Source organism: Dermacentor variabilis, chromosome 11, assembly GCF_050947875.1.
Source record: "Dermacentor variabilis isolate Ectoservices chromosome 11, ASM5094787v1, whole genome shotgun sequence".
Taxonomy (NCBI): Eukaryota; Metazoa; Arthropoda; class Arachnida; order Ixodida; family Ixodidae; genus Dermacentor; species Dermacentor variabilis.
In genome coordinates, this window is record NC_134578.1 from 51,116,262 (window position 1) to 51,133,425 (window position 17,164).

The 17,164-nt window shown below is 47.8% G+C and overlaps 1 protein-coding gene across 3 annotated transcripts; it reads right to left on the minus strand.

Annotated features, from left to right (window-relative positions):
* Positions 1-1,332: 1,332 nt before the first annotated feature.
* Positions 1,333-17,120, minus strand: LOC142564263 (uncharacterized). Of its 3 annotated transcripts, XM_075675197.1 has the most exons (7): positions 17,056-17,120; positions 16,641-16,668; positions 11,146-11,297; positions 9,861-9,976; positions 7,777-7,856; positions 4,208-4,282; positions 1,333-1,578 (listed from the first exon to the last, which is right to left on the minus strand). In XM_075675197.1, exons 1-7 carry the CDS (start codon positions 17,089-17,091, stop codon positions 1,370-1,372), a joined length of 696 nt encoding a protein of 231 aa, XP_075531312.1. In that variant the 5' UTR covers positions 17,092-17,120; the 3' UTR covers positions 1,333-1,369. The 3 variants fall into 3 exon arrangements, with proteins under 3 accessions (XP_075531312.1, XP_075531313.1, XP_075531311.1); XM_075675198.1 differs by lacking the exons at positions 16,641-16,668; positions 17,056-17,120 and adding an exon at positions 15,182-15,206; XM_075675196.1 differs by lacking the exons at positions 16,641-16,668; positions 17,056-17,120 and adding an exon at positions 14,131-14,200.
* Between the last annotated feature and the right edge of the window lie 44 nt (positions 17,121-17,164).

Sequence of the window (17,164 nt, forward strand, 5' to 3'; positions counted from 1 at the left end):
TGCGCTTACTTTGCATGCTACTTGCTTACTCTGTATTTCGTCATGTTTAAGTTTGGAAAAAAAAAGGCAACAGCTAGACAATGCAAAATGTCAAACTTGCTTTTGGTTTAACAATATAAAACTCTATTTAACTTTTTAAGTTAGTACATCATTTACCTGCAGAGTGCATCACTGCTTTAGACTGATTATATTTAGCAGGAAGCTTCTCTGACCTGTTTGACAAGTTGACAAGTTGAGTTGTTTGACAAGTCTACCGTTTTAGAAATTAACGAAATGTAATCAAAATAGTTAAATGCGAGTAATTATTCATACTTCTTAGTTTGCCCGCATATGCGGGCAACGTATAGAAGTGCGCGGTTAGATTACAAGTAATTGAAATGCCTAAATGCAACCGGTAAAAACAGTGCCACTGGGAATTGCGTTGTGATTTCGCAAGGACACAGGTTTGCTGTCTTTTTCAAGCGAAGCTTGTACACGGTAGCTTGCGTCGGCGATGTAACGCTAAAAAAACCAGCTGCTCTCAGAGCTGCATACGTGCACGGATTGCTATATATATATTTGTGTATGTATAGTCGTGCGTCTAGGTTACGTGGGAGGAACGAGTATCGAAGCTGCGGTGGGTCGGCCGCGCGTCTTGCGTTTCGGCCGAAGAACAGGCGGCGTTTGATGAACACCGCAGGGAACTCGCTCGAGAAAGGGCTCGTCGTCGACGTTTCGGCCGAAGAACAGGCGGCGTTTGATGAACACCGCAGGGAACTCGCTCGAGAAAGGGCTCGTCGTCGACGTGCCGGCCTCGCCGCGGGGAAGCGCGACCCCATACAATCATACGGCGGACGTGTATAGCCTTTAGTGAGTAACATTTGCTAATGACATGTGTAACATACGCAGGACGCGACCTCTACCTGTATACCATAGCGAACACAAAGTCATCATGTTCGCTTGCAGTGTGAATAGCGTGTAATAAAAAACAAAGAATGGAAACCAAGAGAAGTTATTAGTGTTGTGTTGTGATGCTTCTATACTTACACTAACAAAAGTCGCACAGTTGATCACACCGCGTAGTAATAAATAAATAAGGTTACACTAAAATTATGCGCATTAAAACACGAGCATTAAACGAGTCAACACATGCTACGCTTGCAGCCCTCTTCGCAGTAGGGGAAGGACGGTCAGTTTATTTACAAGCGTACTGACAGCGTTAAAACAAATAAAAACGCTATCGATAACCAACACACCGCTGGCTCTGCATCGCTTATATCTAAAGCCCTGGAAGTGAAACCAGGCTAATTTTATCGATAGATTTGTGCACGCCAGATGTAAAACGCCGACGAATGATCGAACCAAAAATACTTTATTGATGGTTGCTTGTTCAAACAGGCTCCACTTTCACAATGATGTCAATCCACCTTTCGACATCCTTTGATATGCGTCCTTCACTTAACATGCAATCAGTAGTGCTGAGGTTGATGGTGCTGCCTAATCCGGACCGTTTCAGTACTTCCTCGGCCCTTCGTTCTATTTCGCTCGGAATCTCGTAAACTGGCTTATGATACATAAGCGAGACGGCGTCACCACGGACTGTAAAAGACCAAGTTGTCAAAACGAGAACATCAGGATTCGTTAGCAGGCAAATCAGGTTTCATTGGTTACTTATTGCTTATTGCTGTTAACATAGGTCCATTATCCTTTACACTTACTAAGTACCCTTGTGTATTCTTACGTAAATACCTGTACTACAATGTATACAGACCCTTCTAACCCGCACCTGTAAAAATCCCCGGATAAGATTGACAGCATCACAAAAAAAAAAAATCTGTTGCATAGTGTACATAAAAATATGCGTTAGGGCCTTTCTTTTCATAAGGCGCTACGCTGGTAGTGGTTTTGTGCGTGTGATGACTCGTGTGCGCAGGGAGAATGATTTCTTGGTCATTTGACGCGCGCGTTTGATTTTATTTACTTTTTATTTTTTATTTTTTTTTTGCTTGATTCGTTCGTCAACGTTCTAGGGGAGCTTCCCAACTTAGCTTCTCGCTCGGTGGGAAAGCCATTCTTTCTTTATTTTCCATCTAAATATGTGTAAGCATTAAAAACAGTTTTACAGTCAGCATTTGTAATTACGTAACGCTCTCTAATCTAGCAATGTAGCAACGGCTATGTGTTTTGTATTTTATCACATTGCTGCAGCGTACAGTCCGTTCTCCTCCTTGCAGTATCTGCAAGTTACTCGGTTATTAGAAGTTCGTCACTGCTAGCTGCATAGAAAAAAAAAAGAGAGCCGTATATGTGTTGAAAGTGGCTCGTGGTGCTGGGATCTATGCAGACGTCTCACGAGGACACCCCTCCGACACAGCACCATCTTAGTCATCTGCACCGTAGAATGCTGAAAGGACCCGCCGCGGTTGCTCAGTGGCTATGGTGTTGGGCTGCTGAGCACGAGGTCGCGGGATCGAATCCCGGCCACGGCGGCCGCATTTCGATGGGGACGAAATGCGAAAACACCCGTGTGCTTAGATTTAGGTGCACGTTAAAGAACCCCAGGTGGTCAAAATTTCCGGAGTCCTCCACTACGGCGTGCCTCATAATCAGAAAGTGGTTTTGGCACGTAAAACCCCAAATATTATTATTATGCTGAAAGGAGCGTCGTGGCTAATGCCGTCAGTCCGACGCCACGGAGTATATAGCAATATGGCGCCTTACGGTACCTTCTATATATATATATATATATATATATATATATATAAAACCGGCGACAAGTCTTGCAAGTGGAATTTTCACGTAGGTTGAATGTAATGTAATACCTTTCGTTGCTCAATAAGTTGAATAGCGCCGAGTACGCACTAAAATATGCCTGATGTCACAAGTATATAGTTGACGCGTGCTACCATTGCAGGGGGTCGTCGCCGCCAGTATTTTATTGCAGGATGTTTTCTGGATTCCAGAGCGCGTGCTCAATACTCAATTAGAAGTGCGAATGTAGAAAGACGGGGGCAGACAAGACCAGACGGAACGGCGACTTTCAATTATCAGTATAAACGCAAGAAGCCAACAAACAATCCCACGAAGGACAACGTAGGGGAAATTACTCGTACCTACGAAATGAATTAATGAAATCATCAACTAATGACAATGAAAGTGGATGATGAAACGACTTGCCGCAAATGGGGAACGATCACACGTCTTCGCATTGCGCATATGCTATACTCTAACCAATTGGGCTACCGCGGCTCTGTTTTTCCCACGCCTTAGAAGGACGTCTTGTTGGGCGATCTGGTCACAATTCATCTTGGGCACCAGGCGCGAACACACACAAGACACAAGGAAGGAGACGGGACAGAGCGCTCTGTTCCGTCTCCTTCCTTGTGTCTTGTGTGTGTTCGCGCCTAGTACCCAAGAGGAATTTTCCCACGCCTTTTATGGGGCATTTATGTTCGGCTACTAGAACTCACTCTGGGAGGGTTAGACAGCGCCACCGCTCACGGCTATGGCACTGGACGCAGAACCACGACAGCTGGATAAAAAAAAATATCTTTTTTTCTTTAATCCAGCGGCCGTGGTAGAACATTGTGTCTACCACAGGCGTTACGCATGTTAACATTTTGGCTGATGGCAACTGGTAAATAAACCCGCACATAACTGAAAGGCGTCAAAGCCGCCGTATTCGGGATCCTCGTTACATAGTGAACGAGAAGAAAGGAGACCGAGGGGAGCGATGTTCATTAGACTAGTCGTATGGTGGCGCTGGCTAACAGCCCCGGAGCCTGGTTCTAGAAGCCAAACATAAATACCCCTGAAAGTGCACGGGAAAACTGCGCCGCGGTAGCTTGGTTGGTAAGAGCATCGTACGCGTAATGCGAAGTCGTGGGTTAGTGTCCCACCTGCGGCCAGTTGTTTATCCATCCACCTTGATTTCCGTGAATTTATCATTTACTTAATTCAATTAGTAAGTACAAGTAATTTCCCCTGTGTTGTCACTTGTGTCTTTGTTTGCTTGTTATGATATATATATATATATATATATATATATATATATATATATATATATATATATATATATATATATATATATATATATATATATGAGCGCACTGTGCCAGCAAGTATAAGCTTAAATGTAGCTTCAAGCTGGCTTACAACGAGTTGCGAAATTGAATTTACAACTTTTCATGACGGAACACTTGCACAACAGAACACCTACGGTACTTACTGTTGGAGCACTTGTGTTCTACTACCCACGTCTTATAGTCTGTGTCCAGTATTTGATAAAAATGAGGATCCCTACCTGCAGAGATAGAGTCACGAGTTATGCCAGGAATAGCTCATTGCAAGCTCATCAATATGCCACGTGGGTGCAAATTGGCCATCGCAATACTCCTAAGTGCACGGTGTTATTTATGTCTGTGTATGAAATGTATTCCTTCGTGCAATTCCTTCGTTTTCTTTCTTCAAATTCATTACTTCATTTCTGAGGTAAACGCCTGATCTTATTCAAAGCTACCTCATCGATTCGCTCATGGATGGATGGAAACAACTTTGTTTTAGATCCAGAGAAGTTTAACGACCTGGGCTCAGGTCACCCATCAGGGGACTTCGAGGCCTCGCCTCGTCGTCGCCTCTCGGGCTCGCTGGACTGCCCACTGTTGTGTTTTGAGGTTGGAGCTGCGCGGAGCGGCGGCCCACTTCGACGCAAGAGCCTCCGCAGCTACTGTCATTTTAGCTGATATAACAGCTAGGGGCACTCCGACAACACGTGTGAGAGCGTCGCTCTAGTAGCCTGACATAACTTTCAAAGAGCACTCGGGTATTGCGCGTGGAAAATGTGCCGCAATCGCACCGGACTGGGAAGGTTTGTGTCCGCAGCTGTCGCCATATATACGACTGCCTGGCGACGTTTCAGTTTGGGGTGAGGTGGGGGCAATATCCGCCTGCCTTAGCTGGTAGTGCTTGGTGATGTCGTTGTACCTGACTAAGCGTTCTCCCGTGTTTCGAATCGGGAGTTCCGAACTCGAAGAGGGGGCCTTCGATTCTGCCAGGTGGGTCAGTTTTCGCGCAGAGTGGTGTGCCGCAATCGCACCGGATTGGGAAGGTTTGTGTCCGCAGCCGTCGCCATACGACTGCCTGGCGACGTTTCAGTTTGGGGTGAGGTGGGGGCAACATCCGCCTGCCTTAGCTGGTAGTGCTTGGTGATGTCGTTGTACCTGACTAAGCGTTCTCCCGTGTTTCGAATCGGGACTTCCGAACTCGAAGAGGGGGCCTTCGATTCTGCCAGGTGGGTCAGTTCTCGCGCAGAGTGGTGTGCTACCTCGATCAAGTTCGGGGGGCCCTCGTCGGTGGGATTGGCGACGTGCGCTGGGAGCCACATGATCGCAGTGCTATCGAAGTGCTGCCGACCAGCTTTCCTTGGGATCTGAAGGGTTTCGGAGGAAATGCGCTCCCACGCGCAGTTACGAACTGCAGATTGTGAGTCGCTAAGAACTATACGTCGCAGAGGGGGTCGGTAAGCGCAAGCGCAATCGCACCTTCTTCCGCTGTTTATGGGTATTCCGTGCCGACACTACATGTACGCGTAAGCCGGGAGTCGACGTGTACGACTACCGCCGTGAATCTGTGTTCTCGTGTGTATTGTGCCGCGTCTACGAAGCGCGTAGTCCTCTTCCCGCCAGAGGAGCGCAGCAGTGCCTTGGCACGGGCCTGGCGTCGGCCCCGATTAAATTCGGGGTGCATGTTTCGAGGGATAGGGGCAACAATCAGCGTGTCGCTGAGGTCGGGTGGAACGACCTGTTTCTGACCTTGTTGGACGTGGTAGTTGAAGCCGAGTTTCTGAAGGATGTACCGGCCCGTGGCTGTCAGAGACATGCGTTCGAGTTGAGAGGCTCTTTGCGCATCCACGATTTCCTCAAGCGTGTTGTATACCCCCATCTGTAGTAGACGAGCAGTGCTTGTGGGCTCCGGTAGGCCAAGGGCGATCTTGTAAGTTTTGCGTGTAAGGGTGTTGATTTTCTCCATTTCGGTGACATTCCAGTTGTGGAAGGCAGCCACATAAGTAATGTGACTGATTGCGATGGAGTGTATATAAGGCGCACGATGCTGTGCTCCGAATTCATGCCCGTGTGCTTGTTTGCAATGCGTTTGATCAGGCGCGGTTAAGAACGGCCCGCTGAAGCGCAAGTTTTGCCAGCCAGTTGCGACATCGGCGTCAACTTTTCGTGGAACGCCACCGCAACCCTCTAGCCTCACGGCGTCAACAATAGCCGCGACCTCGACTCTCCGTCGCGGGAGCCAAGATGAGGTCGACGAAGCAGGCTTTGTGCCTGAACCCGCCACCGCCGACATGGTCTGCTATGAACAAGGGAGTCCCCGGGGGAACGTAGTTCGAGGCCCCTTCCCACGCGCCGTTCAAGACGTAAGACAATGGGCAACCGGCCGCGCTGCGGGGGTCAGCTCGGGGAATAAAAGGCACCTCTCCTGATGTACGCCCCGAGTTCCACGAAGCCCGTCTGGCCTCGGTTGCGGACCGTGAACCTCGCGCATGGAAGTGCGTGTGTGAGTGTGTGTGTCCCGCCCGCTGAGAGGCGACTAGTTTACGATGACTGGTCGAACGCTTCCCTCACCTTGGGATCGAGGGAGGACCGAGTGTTTATAAACCGCTGTTGTGCGGCTGCTCAGTGTACTTTCTCTCGCAGTCATGATAGACTGATGAACTGCAACGTCCTTGTGTAGATAGTGTAAATAAACCCACATTCCTCGTTCTCGATGAGAAGCGGTCCTTCCCTTCAACAACGTCCTCAGCGTGGATAAGTTGGACGACGGCATGGGCCAGCTACCTTCTAATTCATGCCGGACTCCAATCTTGACAACTGGTTACGAATGGTGGGATTGAGCCCCCAATCCTTACAGCGGGTAGCCGCTGCAACCTTGCTTTCCATCTTGCGGATAGCTTCTATATATGTTTGACCCGCTGCCGAGGATGCGTGTCTTCGGCGCTCGGGAAATACAGGAGCCGTCTTGCGTATACGGGATTATTTCGTCACATTGGCGCGATTCGCCTGTATAGGCTTGGGCCGGCGGCGCGGGCGGAAGAGGAGCGGCTCCGATTTGAGTGGAGATAGTCGGAGACCTGTGTCTTGGAGGTAGGTTGCCACTGCGGAGACCGCTGCTTGTAAGGTGCATACTATCTGACCGTCACTGCCCTTGTCGACTCACAGGGTGATGTCATCTGCATACAAGGCTTGATGGAGGTCATCAACCTCGTCGAGATAGGCCGGGAGACCCAGCATCCCGAGGCCGGTTGAAAAAGAGTGGGGATATGACCGACCCTTGAGGAGTGCCGGTGCTTCCCGGTGCATGTTCGTCGGATGTCATGCTGTCGACCGCGAGGGTGACTGCGCGGCTCATTAGTCTTTCACAACAGCGCGGGCGTTGACCCGCACATAAAACAGTTAAAAGCAGCCTATAAAAACTTTTTTAAATGATTATTTTAATTGATTCTGCAGAATGTCCGTATACAGCCGTCTGATTTTAAACCTGACACTTCTTCATTGATATTTGTGCTGAAGGTTTCGGAAAAGAAGACATTCGGAAATCTATCGCCGACCAACTAAGCTGATGGAACTTAAAGGGCAAAATGAAACGCCAAGTACACCAAAACTGAGAACTTGTGTATCATTGAGAATTGTATCAATTCTATCATTGAGTGAGAATTGGATCAACAAAGTTTTGATGTGTTGTGGTCCGCGTTTTCAGACAAAATGGGCGGGTGCAAAAATGCGGGCTCACCGTGCTTAAATCGAATTGTGTCTCCGTCGATTACTCCACCTTTGTAGACTTTGGAGATGTTCCACGTCTGCCCAGAAACTCTGCGAAGCAATAATGAGACGTGATCGTCGGTTAGTATCATCACATGCCACGTGGAATAAAAAAAAAAGAAAAAAAGGAAGAGACAAAACACAAACGAAGGAAAATGCTTCGTTTTGCCTCAGCCGGGCTCACCGTGTTCGAAAAAAACGCATACGTGAGTACTCACACATTCACACTATACTCACACTATAGCTACTCACGAACGTAATGTATACACTACGTTCGACACGTGGCTATAATTTAGGCTTCTGCAGTCGCTTACTGTAGTGCTAATTACTTTCTACGAAGCCTAGTTCGAAAGAAAATCGAACCTTAGTTAACCAGCTTAAGAAGTCGAATCGAGGGGATATAAGTCAGGTTCTGTTGCTCATGCTCTTAAATAACGCCGTCTGTAACCGCCTCCACCCGAGGGTTTGGTCCTCCTAAGTTTGCCCGCGCCCAGAAAGATTACTCGCCTCAAAGTTATTTTATCAGCTCCGTGACGTTTATATTTGGCTCACTCCTGGCATCGTGATCTCCCACGAGATTTACCAAGGCATTCAGGTTTTCTCCTAAAGTCAGTGGTATAAAAGGATACACGCCCATGCAGTACGATTTGAACGAAAAAGAAAAAAAAAACATCCTTGTTCATCCCTGATAGCGACGGCTTGCATCTACAAAGTCTGCGGTCAGATCGCGTGCAGTTTTCGGTTAATTATACGTCACACTGCCATCTCCTATGCGCCGGATTAGTTCACCAAAATTGTAGATCAACGGATAATGAAATGAGACGGTGCTGGGTTCGACGACCGGCGCGCATCATAACCAACGTCAGCCTGTTTTCATGTTCACCGCGGTACTTCCTATACCCAGACATTTCCCGTAACCCTGTCTTGGGTCAGCCGACTTCGTTTCGTGCTTGCGAATTCTCTCACCTTATCGCACTGCTTCGTTCTCTGCCGTCCTCGACAACATTCCCCTCCGCTTTAGGCGGTGTGATAATACGAGAAAAATTCGCGCGCATAAACAACGGGTAGTTGCTCCTATGCTAGCTGCAGTCGCCCCAACTCTTGATCACAATCTCGATTATAGTCTGATCACAGTCCCGTACACCTCCTATTCCAAGGGAAATAAAGTTGATTGATTGATTGATTGATTGATTGATTGATTGATTGATTGATTGATTGATTGATTGATTGATTCGGTAATCAGCTTCACGCGTCTGCTGTCTAACCGGTCTTCCGGAATCTACTGACCCTTCGTCACAGCCGGGACGTACGTTTATGCGCGAAGCCTTCTCTCTAAGGTTAACGCATACGTTTCCTACTCGACGCCGCAGATTGGTCGACGCTGGTACTCGGTTTCGTGACGGTTGCTCCACTTCAGGGTTTTCCGCGTTCGTTTCGACCGCAAATTGTTGCCGGGTCTTTCACGAAAGGACGTTAAAGAGAGAAAGAAAAAGTATCTGAGCCGTATTAGTGAAAATTTGAGTGCACAAAATGCCACTCTTACGAGGATGGGACGATTGGTGAGCTACAGAAGTGACGTCATGACGTCAGACGCCGTGACATCATGTATGTGACGACGTCTGCTTGACTAGTAAATATGTATACGTAAAAAATTAACTATACATTGTGTTCTTCCCGAGCCTATAGGTGTGAACTTGGCATGTTTCAAAAGCTTTTGCTGAACCTCGTTGGCCCCAACACGAGAAAATATTTTGAAATCCATGACGTCACAGTAGCATACCGATGCTACAGTTCGTGCGCGAAATTAAAAGCTTGGCGTTCTTTTCTTTTGTTTCCCGCTGAAAATCGCACTATGTATTATCGCGAAGTTTGCGGAAATAGGGTCTTATTTGAAGTCAATTATTCTTCCTTTTAAACGATTGTCGGTCTTTAGTGCCCCTTTTTGACTAGTTTGCTCGAGTGCATGTCCTAGCTGCGTTACCAACTTACATCAAGCGGGAAAATGAAGTTGAGGCAGCACGTAGCCGAAGACGCGTGTGAAAACTCAGTGCTTACCCTCCTATGGCTCTCAAGTCTACTTCGCCTTTGTCGGGGCGATAACGTCGTGCGATACATTGCGTGACCGTATGAGCTTTGTCAACTTTCAACTGAACCCAAAGCGTTCTGTCGAACTGTAAAAAATAAAAACACGGGTAAACGAGAGCGCGATGAAGTCAAAGGCGTCACGCCAATACTATCGAGCAAAACACATGTCCCGTGATCTGCACCTCGTATAGAGTGTGAAATTCCAGCGACATTTGCGTGTGCCTGTTTTAAAGCGATGTTTGAATGAGCACCCCACGTGGGGCCCTGGAGTTGTGACCCGTGAGTTAACATTCATCATCATCATCATCATCATCATCATCATCATCATCATGGTTACGCGCACTGCAGGGCAAAGTCCTCTCCCATACTTCTCCAACAACCCCGGTCATGTACTAATTGTGGCCATGTCTTCACATTAGAGAGTTTTAGATTAGGGGACGCAAGCCGCTTGCGTATACGCAAGAACTAGGGGCCACAGTACTGCACATGCGCAGAGCCCCTACCTTTCGGTGTGCGCATGCGCAGTACCGTGGCCCCTAATAGTTGTGTACGCAAGGCGCTTGCGTCCCCTAACCTAACCTCTCCATTAACAGGAAGGTTGACGTCGCGAGCTGTACGTAATAAGCGAAAACCGAGGAGTCGTTTCGTTTGATATCCACTGAACCTATTTATATTCAGCTTGTTGCCAAAAAAAGAAAACGACTACCGGCAGAAGATACGTTATCTAGGCTACATATATTTCTGGACAAAATTGCAGAAATATGATTAGTGCCTCGGGCGGGCCAGTCGCGCGGCAATCTTGCGTGTATTCGCAGGCTTCTTTCACGCACGGAAAAAAGCACTTTCATGCAGCACGTATCGAGCACCAGAAACCTTTATCGGGAGTTTTTCATGTTGCTCTACAATTTTCTCGTTGACAGTTTTTGTATAATTATAATATTTGAGAAGTTAATCAATTGATTATGACTGAATATGCTGTTAGGTGGTATGCAAAAAGATAATCAGATATATCCAAGCGACGGCAACCGCCATTACCTCGGTTCTGTCCAGTTACGTGGCATTTGCATATTTTTAAATCTTGGTGCATGATAGTTGTGACACACACTCTCTCTCTCTACACACACTCACACACACATGCATACATTATCGCGCGGGCATTCGAAAAGTAAGGAGAATGAGCGTCGCGTAATTGGCAACGTTTGGGGGCTTATAAATATGAAATGGTAGAAGAGCTGCGAGGAATTCCAGACATTACCTTGTTCCAGTCAACATCTATCGAGCCTTTCAGGCTTCTGCACCTCAAGCATTCCGACGAGGGCACCCACGCAAGCAGGAACAGTAGCAGCACCGGCGTCGCAACTCGCATAATTAGGGCTGTCCGCACGACCCTTCCCCCTGTGCGTCGTGCTGCAGACAGTAAACGCAGGAGCGCCAGCGCAAAAATAAATAAATAAATATGTTGGCTGCGATAGAAAAGAGCACAGAAGAACGATCGACAGAGTAAAACACATCGGCGTCATGCAGTTGTGACTCCCGTGCTCTATATGAGTTGTCGTAGGAGTCTACGTAATGGCCGTCACGTGACGACTCACTTTGGACTCGGAACAACGGGTCAACGGCCAACACGAGTTTCGGTGAGTACTCCTGCGTAAAAGTTTTCGCGAGGCTAAGTCCGAGCGAGCCCGCCTGAGTGCAAGACTCAGTCTGGGCACCGGTGAGTTCGGCTGCGTGGAATTTTGGTGCGTCTGAGCTCGAGTGAGCCCCATAGCTAAAAGTACGTTTTGTGAGTGAGTCCGAGTGAGTTCTGTTTATCTTACCGACCTACGGTCACGGATGTTGATCGAGTGTTTTCTTGAGGCGTCTAAATTAGGTATTTTCAGGAAGAGGGGAGCGCCTCCTTAATTACTGTTCCTTGAAGTAACACTAAAGTGACTTTTGACGTCGTTTTTCGTTAGCACAAGGTGGCGTTTAAGTTTACTATGACGTTGAAGCTTTTATTACATTTCGGTCACTCGTCGAAAAAATTCAGAACTAACCGCGCCTCCATACGGGCATGCCGTGACTGAAATACGCATCTAGCATGGCTTCCAAGATCCCTCACGCTCTTCTACAACTGAACCACTCCGAATCTCGGAAGGTGTATATCTATGTGCTAGATCCCATGTAACTGCTCCACCAACTTGCAAAAAAAAAAAAAAGGGGAACTGACCTTACAGAGCCTTGTTAGACTTCCTGTACGATGCCGAGTTGCATTTGCATTCATGATTTTTTTTAAGCCGTAAAGCAGCCCTCATCAAAATGTAAAGGAAAAAAAATATTTAAGAAAATACAGGAAACGGGCTCTGCCTTGCATTCCTGCACGAGGGCGTACGGCTGAAAGGAATTTAATCTGGTAAAACCCCGGATTTCCTCGATGTGCAGCCCAGTAATTGTTACCATTTTTTAACAGACAGGAACTGCACGCAATTAGTTCCACCTCGACCTGACGTTCCGTCAGTCGTGCAGACCTGGGATACAATTCCTGTCGACGATCGTTTGATCGGACACCCGTACACTCTCACACCATTATTGCTGATGCGAAACTACGGAAGGCACCAGCGTCACAGCCGTCTTCCAGGCTGTGAAACAACCCGCTCAGAAATCGTCCTGGTCGGTGGCGAACAGCTTCGAGGGGGCCAATAAGGGATGGGAAATGTTGCGAAAGAAAAGAAAGATGTCGATCCCAGTGAACTATAGGAATAAACATGATGACAATCATTATTGCAGGAAGTTGGCAAAAGAGATAAAGAATTGATTACAGGAAAGACCGACAGGTCGGCCTGAGCTATAGTATGCTCTGGCCTGCTACTCGGAACAGGAAAAGAAAGGAAAGGGGAACAAAACAATAAAGAGCGGTAAAATATGATGATGAGGGCAGGAAGAAGGGATTCACGTATATTATAACCACGTAACGTTGTGGTTTCCTTAAGATCTTGATCTTAAGGAAAGATCCGACATGTTATCAGGCTTGCGACGCAACTGGCGAAGCGAGCGGAGGCGAGCGCAACGACGAGGAACGCGGTGTGACGTCATGTGCCTCCTCGGAGCACGGCCACGGCGAAATCGAAAGTTCGCGGCCAGTAAAGCTTTCGCTTTAAAAATGTGCGTAGTGTCGAGTGATCTTAAGTTCTAGTCCGGTGCTCTTCGGAAAGTCCAGAACGGCCCTTGTAGCTGTTGTTGTTACGGTACGGCCACACGTTGCGGACGAAAACACACTTTCAGGCAATCTTGCCTGCCAACGCCTGCAAGCGCAGAAGCCAGCGCCTTCAGCTGTGACGCGGAGAGAGGGCATTCGCGAAACATTTGCTGTCAAGTTTCCAGCACTTGGCAGCATTGGCAGGTCGGGCTGTCTGCACGCCCAATGAAAAAAAATTGGCAGTGGCTTAGCTCGGCTATGCCAGGATATACGTAGCGAAAGCTAAGACATAGCATGGTTAGCCTTGGTTAATCTTGATTGCAAGTCCGGGTTAGTCTGGTTGTCTAGCTATGTTGCGGCGTTTAGCCAGTCGTTCGGTGCGCTGTTCGTCTGTTTTCTGGGCGATTCGTTTCCTCTTCATCTCGTTCCGATGTCGATTCCAGGCCTCCTCCTGCTTATCAGAATTGTCGCCGTCCATACTTCCGCCTCAACTGTGGTTGCGGCGCACGCGAGCTCTCCTTTTCAATCCTCCGGCGTTATCAGGCATGCGACGCAGCTGGCGAAGCGAGCGGAGGCGAACGCAACGACGAGGAACGCGGTGTGACGTCATGTGCCTCCTCGGAGCACGGCCACGGCGAAATCGCAAGTTCGCGGCCAGTAAAGCTTTCGCTTTAAAAATGTGCGTGGTGTCCAGTGAGCGTGGCGCCCAGGCGAAAGCGGTCAAGCATACTTGCTTGGCTTCGCTTGGCTTTAGCCGGGAGGCGCAACGTCCTACCAGAGTCTATTTTTCTGCAGACGCCTGTACCGATGGCCTGAGTGAGCCCAGTGATCTGCTGCGCAATCTCGCGTGAGCGCGTTCAACAAAGAGTTTACGTCACTTTGCGAGTATGGTACTACGTCTTCGTCGACGGCTTTAGAAACTGCAGTTCTTGCTTCCGCATCAGCCAGCCTGTCGCCGGCCAAGCCACAGGGACCAGGTACCCACTGGAAGGTAACTGAGTGAACCCTTCCTCTGCGCAAAATGAAATACCTGTGCGGTGTCTAATGCTAAGACACAATACTGACCTGTTCTCGAGAAAGTATAAACGGCTTGAGGGACTGATTTTGCGTCCGAATGCATAGTACAAGCACGTGGTGAAGGAGACAAAATGGTCAGCTTGCCGTGTTGCAAGAAGTTTTGTAGCTGTCGATGACGACTTGCGATCCCATTTGTATCGGTGGGAAAGTGCTGTGCTGAGGGATCACAAAGGCCATGGCCGAGGCGCATAAAGTCACCGATCCCTTAGCGTACGTGTGCACAGAGCCATCGCATAGCCCAGCCAAGTGGGCCAAGGTGAGCTATTTAAGGCCAGTGGAAGGGATACGTGGCTTCTTCGAAATCCCAGGTATGTGAAGGCGCACCATTGGCCTATGTGGTGTCCACGGTGGCACTTCACAGGTGGTAGATGCGAAGCCTGAGGGACTGACATGCCGGTGAGTTGTGAGGCATGTTGAGGAGCTGCAGCTTGGGTGGTTTCCTCGAAGAGAAGACAGAGGAAGGTGTGTGCATGCCAGGCAGTTGAATCTGCCCTTAGCCCCTTCATCTCAGACAATCTATGTTCAAGTAAACAATGGAAATAAAGAAAGAAATAGATGTCCGGTCAGCAGTTGGAGGTGAACTCGAAGTGCCTCGAAAGACATCCGTAGACTTCAATTTGATAGGTCCGTCAATCCTCTACGGGCACCCCCCGGGCGCTGGCCAGATGGCACTGCGGTTGTTTCAGCTTCCTACAAGTTCAGCCGACGCCAGCCGTTTGGGCTACGAAAGGAACAAGATAACGACAACAGGGGCTCGAACTCTTGCTATAACCCGACAACGGAAGCACCACTGCCCGATCCACGTCAGCGTTAGAACGCACATACAGCCCCGGCGGGGCTGAAACGCGCGTCTGACCATGATACGGCCATGATACGGCATGCATCGAGATAAACGCTGGATAAGAGTCGTCGTGAATGCGCAACGTATCCCACAAGATGTGCTTCCCCCCGATCACTAGGACGTGTTATCTGGCGCTGCTTTCGGTACGGAAGGCTTACCTATAATACCGGAAATTGATGTACATACACTGCGGCATACCTATACGCATGTTCGCAGTGCTTGGGCCTGAAGGGTCTCCAACGTTCTAGGACAAGTTGAATGCATATTAGAAAGCTCAGGCGTGATGTAGCGTGTGTATAGTCCACAAACAACGCCTGGTATAACTGCAGAAGGCTGTTCAGAGGTGCCCCATCTCAGTCCAGCTGTACAACACGAAGAACGCGTGTACAAAACCGGATAGCTTGGGTCCTTAGCGCATCGACATGCTTCGACCAAGACAGGCGGCGGTTAATGGCGGCACCTAAATATCTACAGAGCGCGACAGCAGGGATCACTGATCCGTCAGCGAATATCGAATACCACGTCATCCATTTACCCGTGAATGCCATTGCAGCACATTTTTTTTTGTGTGTGGAAAGCTGCAGGCCTTGACAGAGCAAGTACTTCGATACCACGCTTGTGGTCCGTTAATTGTAGTCTTGCACAGATCTGCGGACGCTTTAGTCCAGATGCCCATATGCATGTGTCGTCCACGTGATGCTGACCTATATATTTCGTATAGCTGTGTCATAATTTGCTATCGCAATCGATGCTTCCCCTTTCGGGCGAAACTGTGACTTTTCCCCCTGATGAAAACGAAGCCTCCGATATAGTATGCACCGCGTGGACTGGAGGTGATCACGTACTGGCATACGGCATCGGCAACTTGAAATCGGGAAGATATTTATCGCCAGTTAGCGTACACCATCTCGTAGTCGCTGTAATGAGCAGCGGGTCATGCACAGGGCACCAGAATCACCCCTAATATGGGCACTCTGTCCACCACAAATACGTATACTTATGAATCATTTAACTAACAGAAGAATTATCCTAGATATTAATCGCATTCTACAAGATAGTAACTGGGCGTGGATCCTGCAGCTGTGTCTTTTTATAAATCTTCGTGTGAATCGAACAATGAGAGAACATAATGAATCGTCATGTACACAACCCTACAAGTCAGGACTAAAAACCGGTATTATATGGTTAAGATTTCAAAAGTAAAAGAAAAAAAAACTCGGTATATTGTGTGGCGAATGCGGCTCTGGCAAAAATTCTGGGGCGAACTTTACTGTTTCAGTTAATCTTCTAAATCTATAGCATATCTTTCCGATATGCTTACTCCCAATGATGCAGTCTAGATGGCAGCGATACGTGCTATTGCACTTGTTAAAATTGATAATGCTTATGTTCTACTTCACTGTTATTGGCCATTTCTTGTAAATGAAAACACAGCGCCCGTAATAGACTGCAGAATTTAATCACATTGATCCAGATGCGCGTATTTGATGTTACTGTCTCGCAATCGCTCGCATTTGCCGGAAACTTTTGATAGCCGGTATTTAGTTTAGATTGCAGACATACTGTGAATTTATTAACCATTGATTCGAATGGCTAACAAGGACAAGTGGTTATTAAAAAAAAGACAATTAGAGCTATCTCTAAACAGAGCACTTACCTGAATTATCGCCGAGTTGGAATATCGGCTGGAAAGTTTGAAAACGGTCGTTATATAATAGGCAAGAAAAAAAAGAAGAAAACTAGGGTGCTTTGCTTTCTCATTATTTCCAACGCTTTGTTGTCGGGCTTATAGGAGCCCACGATGGACAGTAAACGGCTTATGCACCGTCCCTCAGTAATTTCTTTTTATGAGCCGCGAAATTTGCCCGTAGGTCGAAATATTCAGGTCGTTTCCACACAATGGCTTTTCAAGCTTCGTTTCACGTAGTTAGTGTGAAATCCAGGACGGCGAATGAAAGTGGAAAATAAAGTACGGCAGGGAAGGAATGAATGTGAAAAAAGATAAATAAAAGAAGGTGAGAAAAAGGACACGCTGTCAACGCCCCAAATTTTTTGCGGCAATCATCACTGACATCTTCATCTTCGGGGACACGTTGTCTATTGTTCATTGTTTCACTACAACAGGAGGCACGTTGGTTTCGGGATCTCGATCCTTTCAAAATGTCAGATTCCAAATTTTCG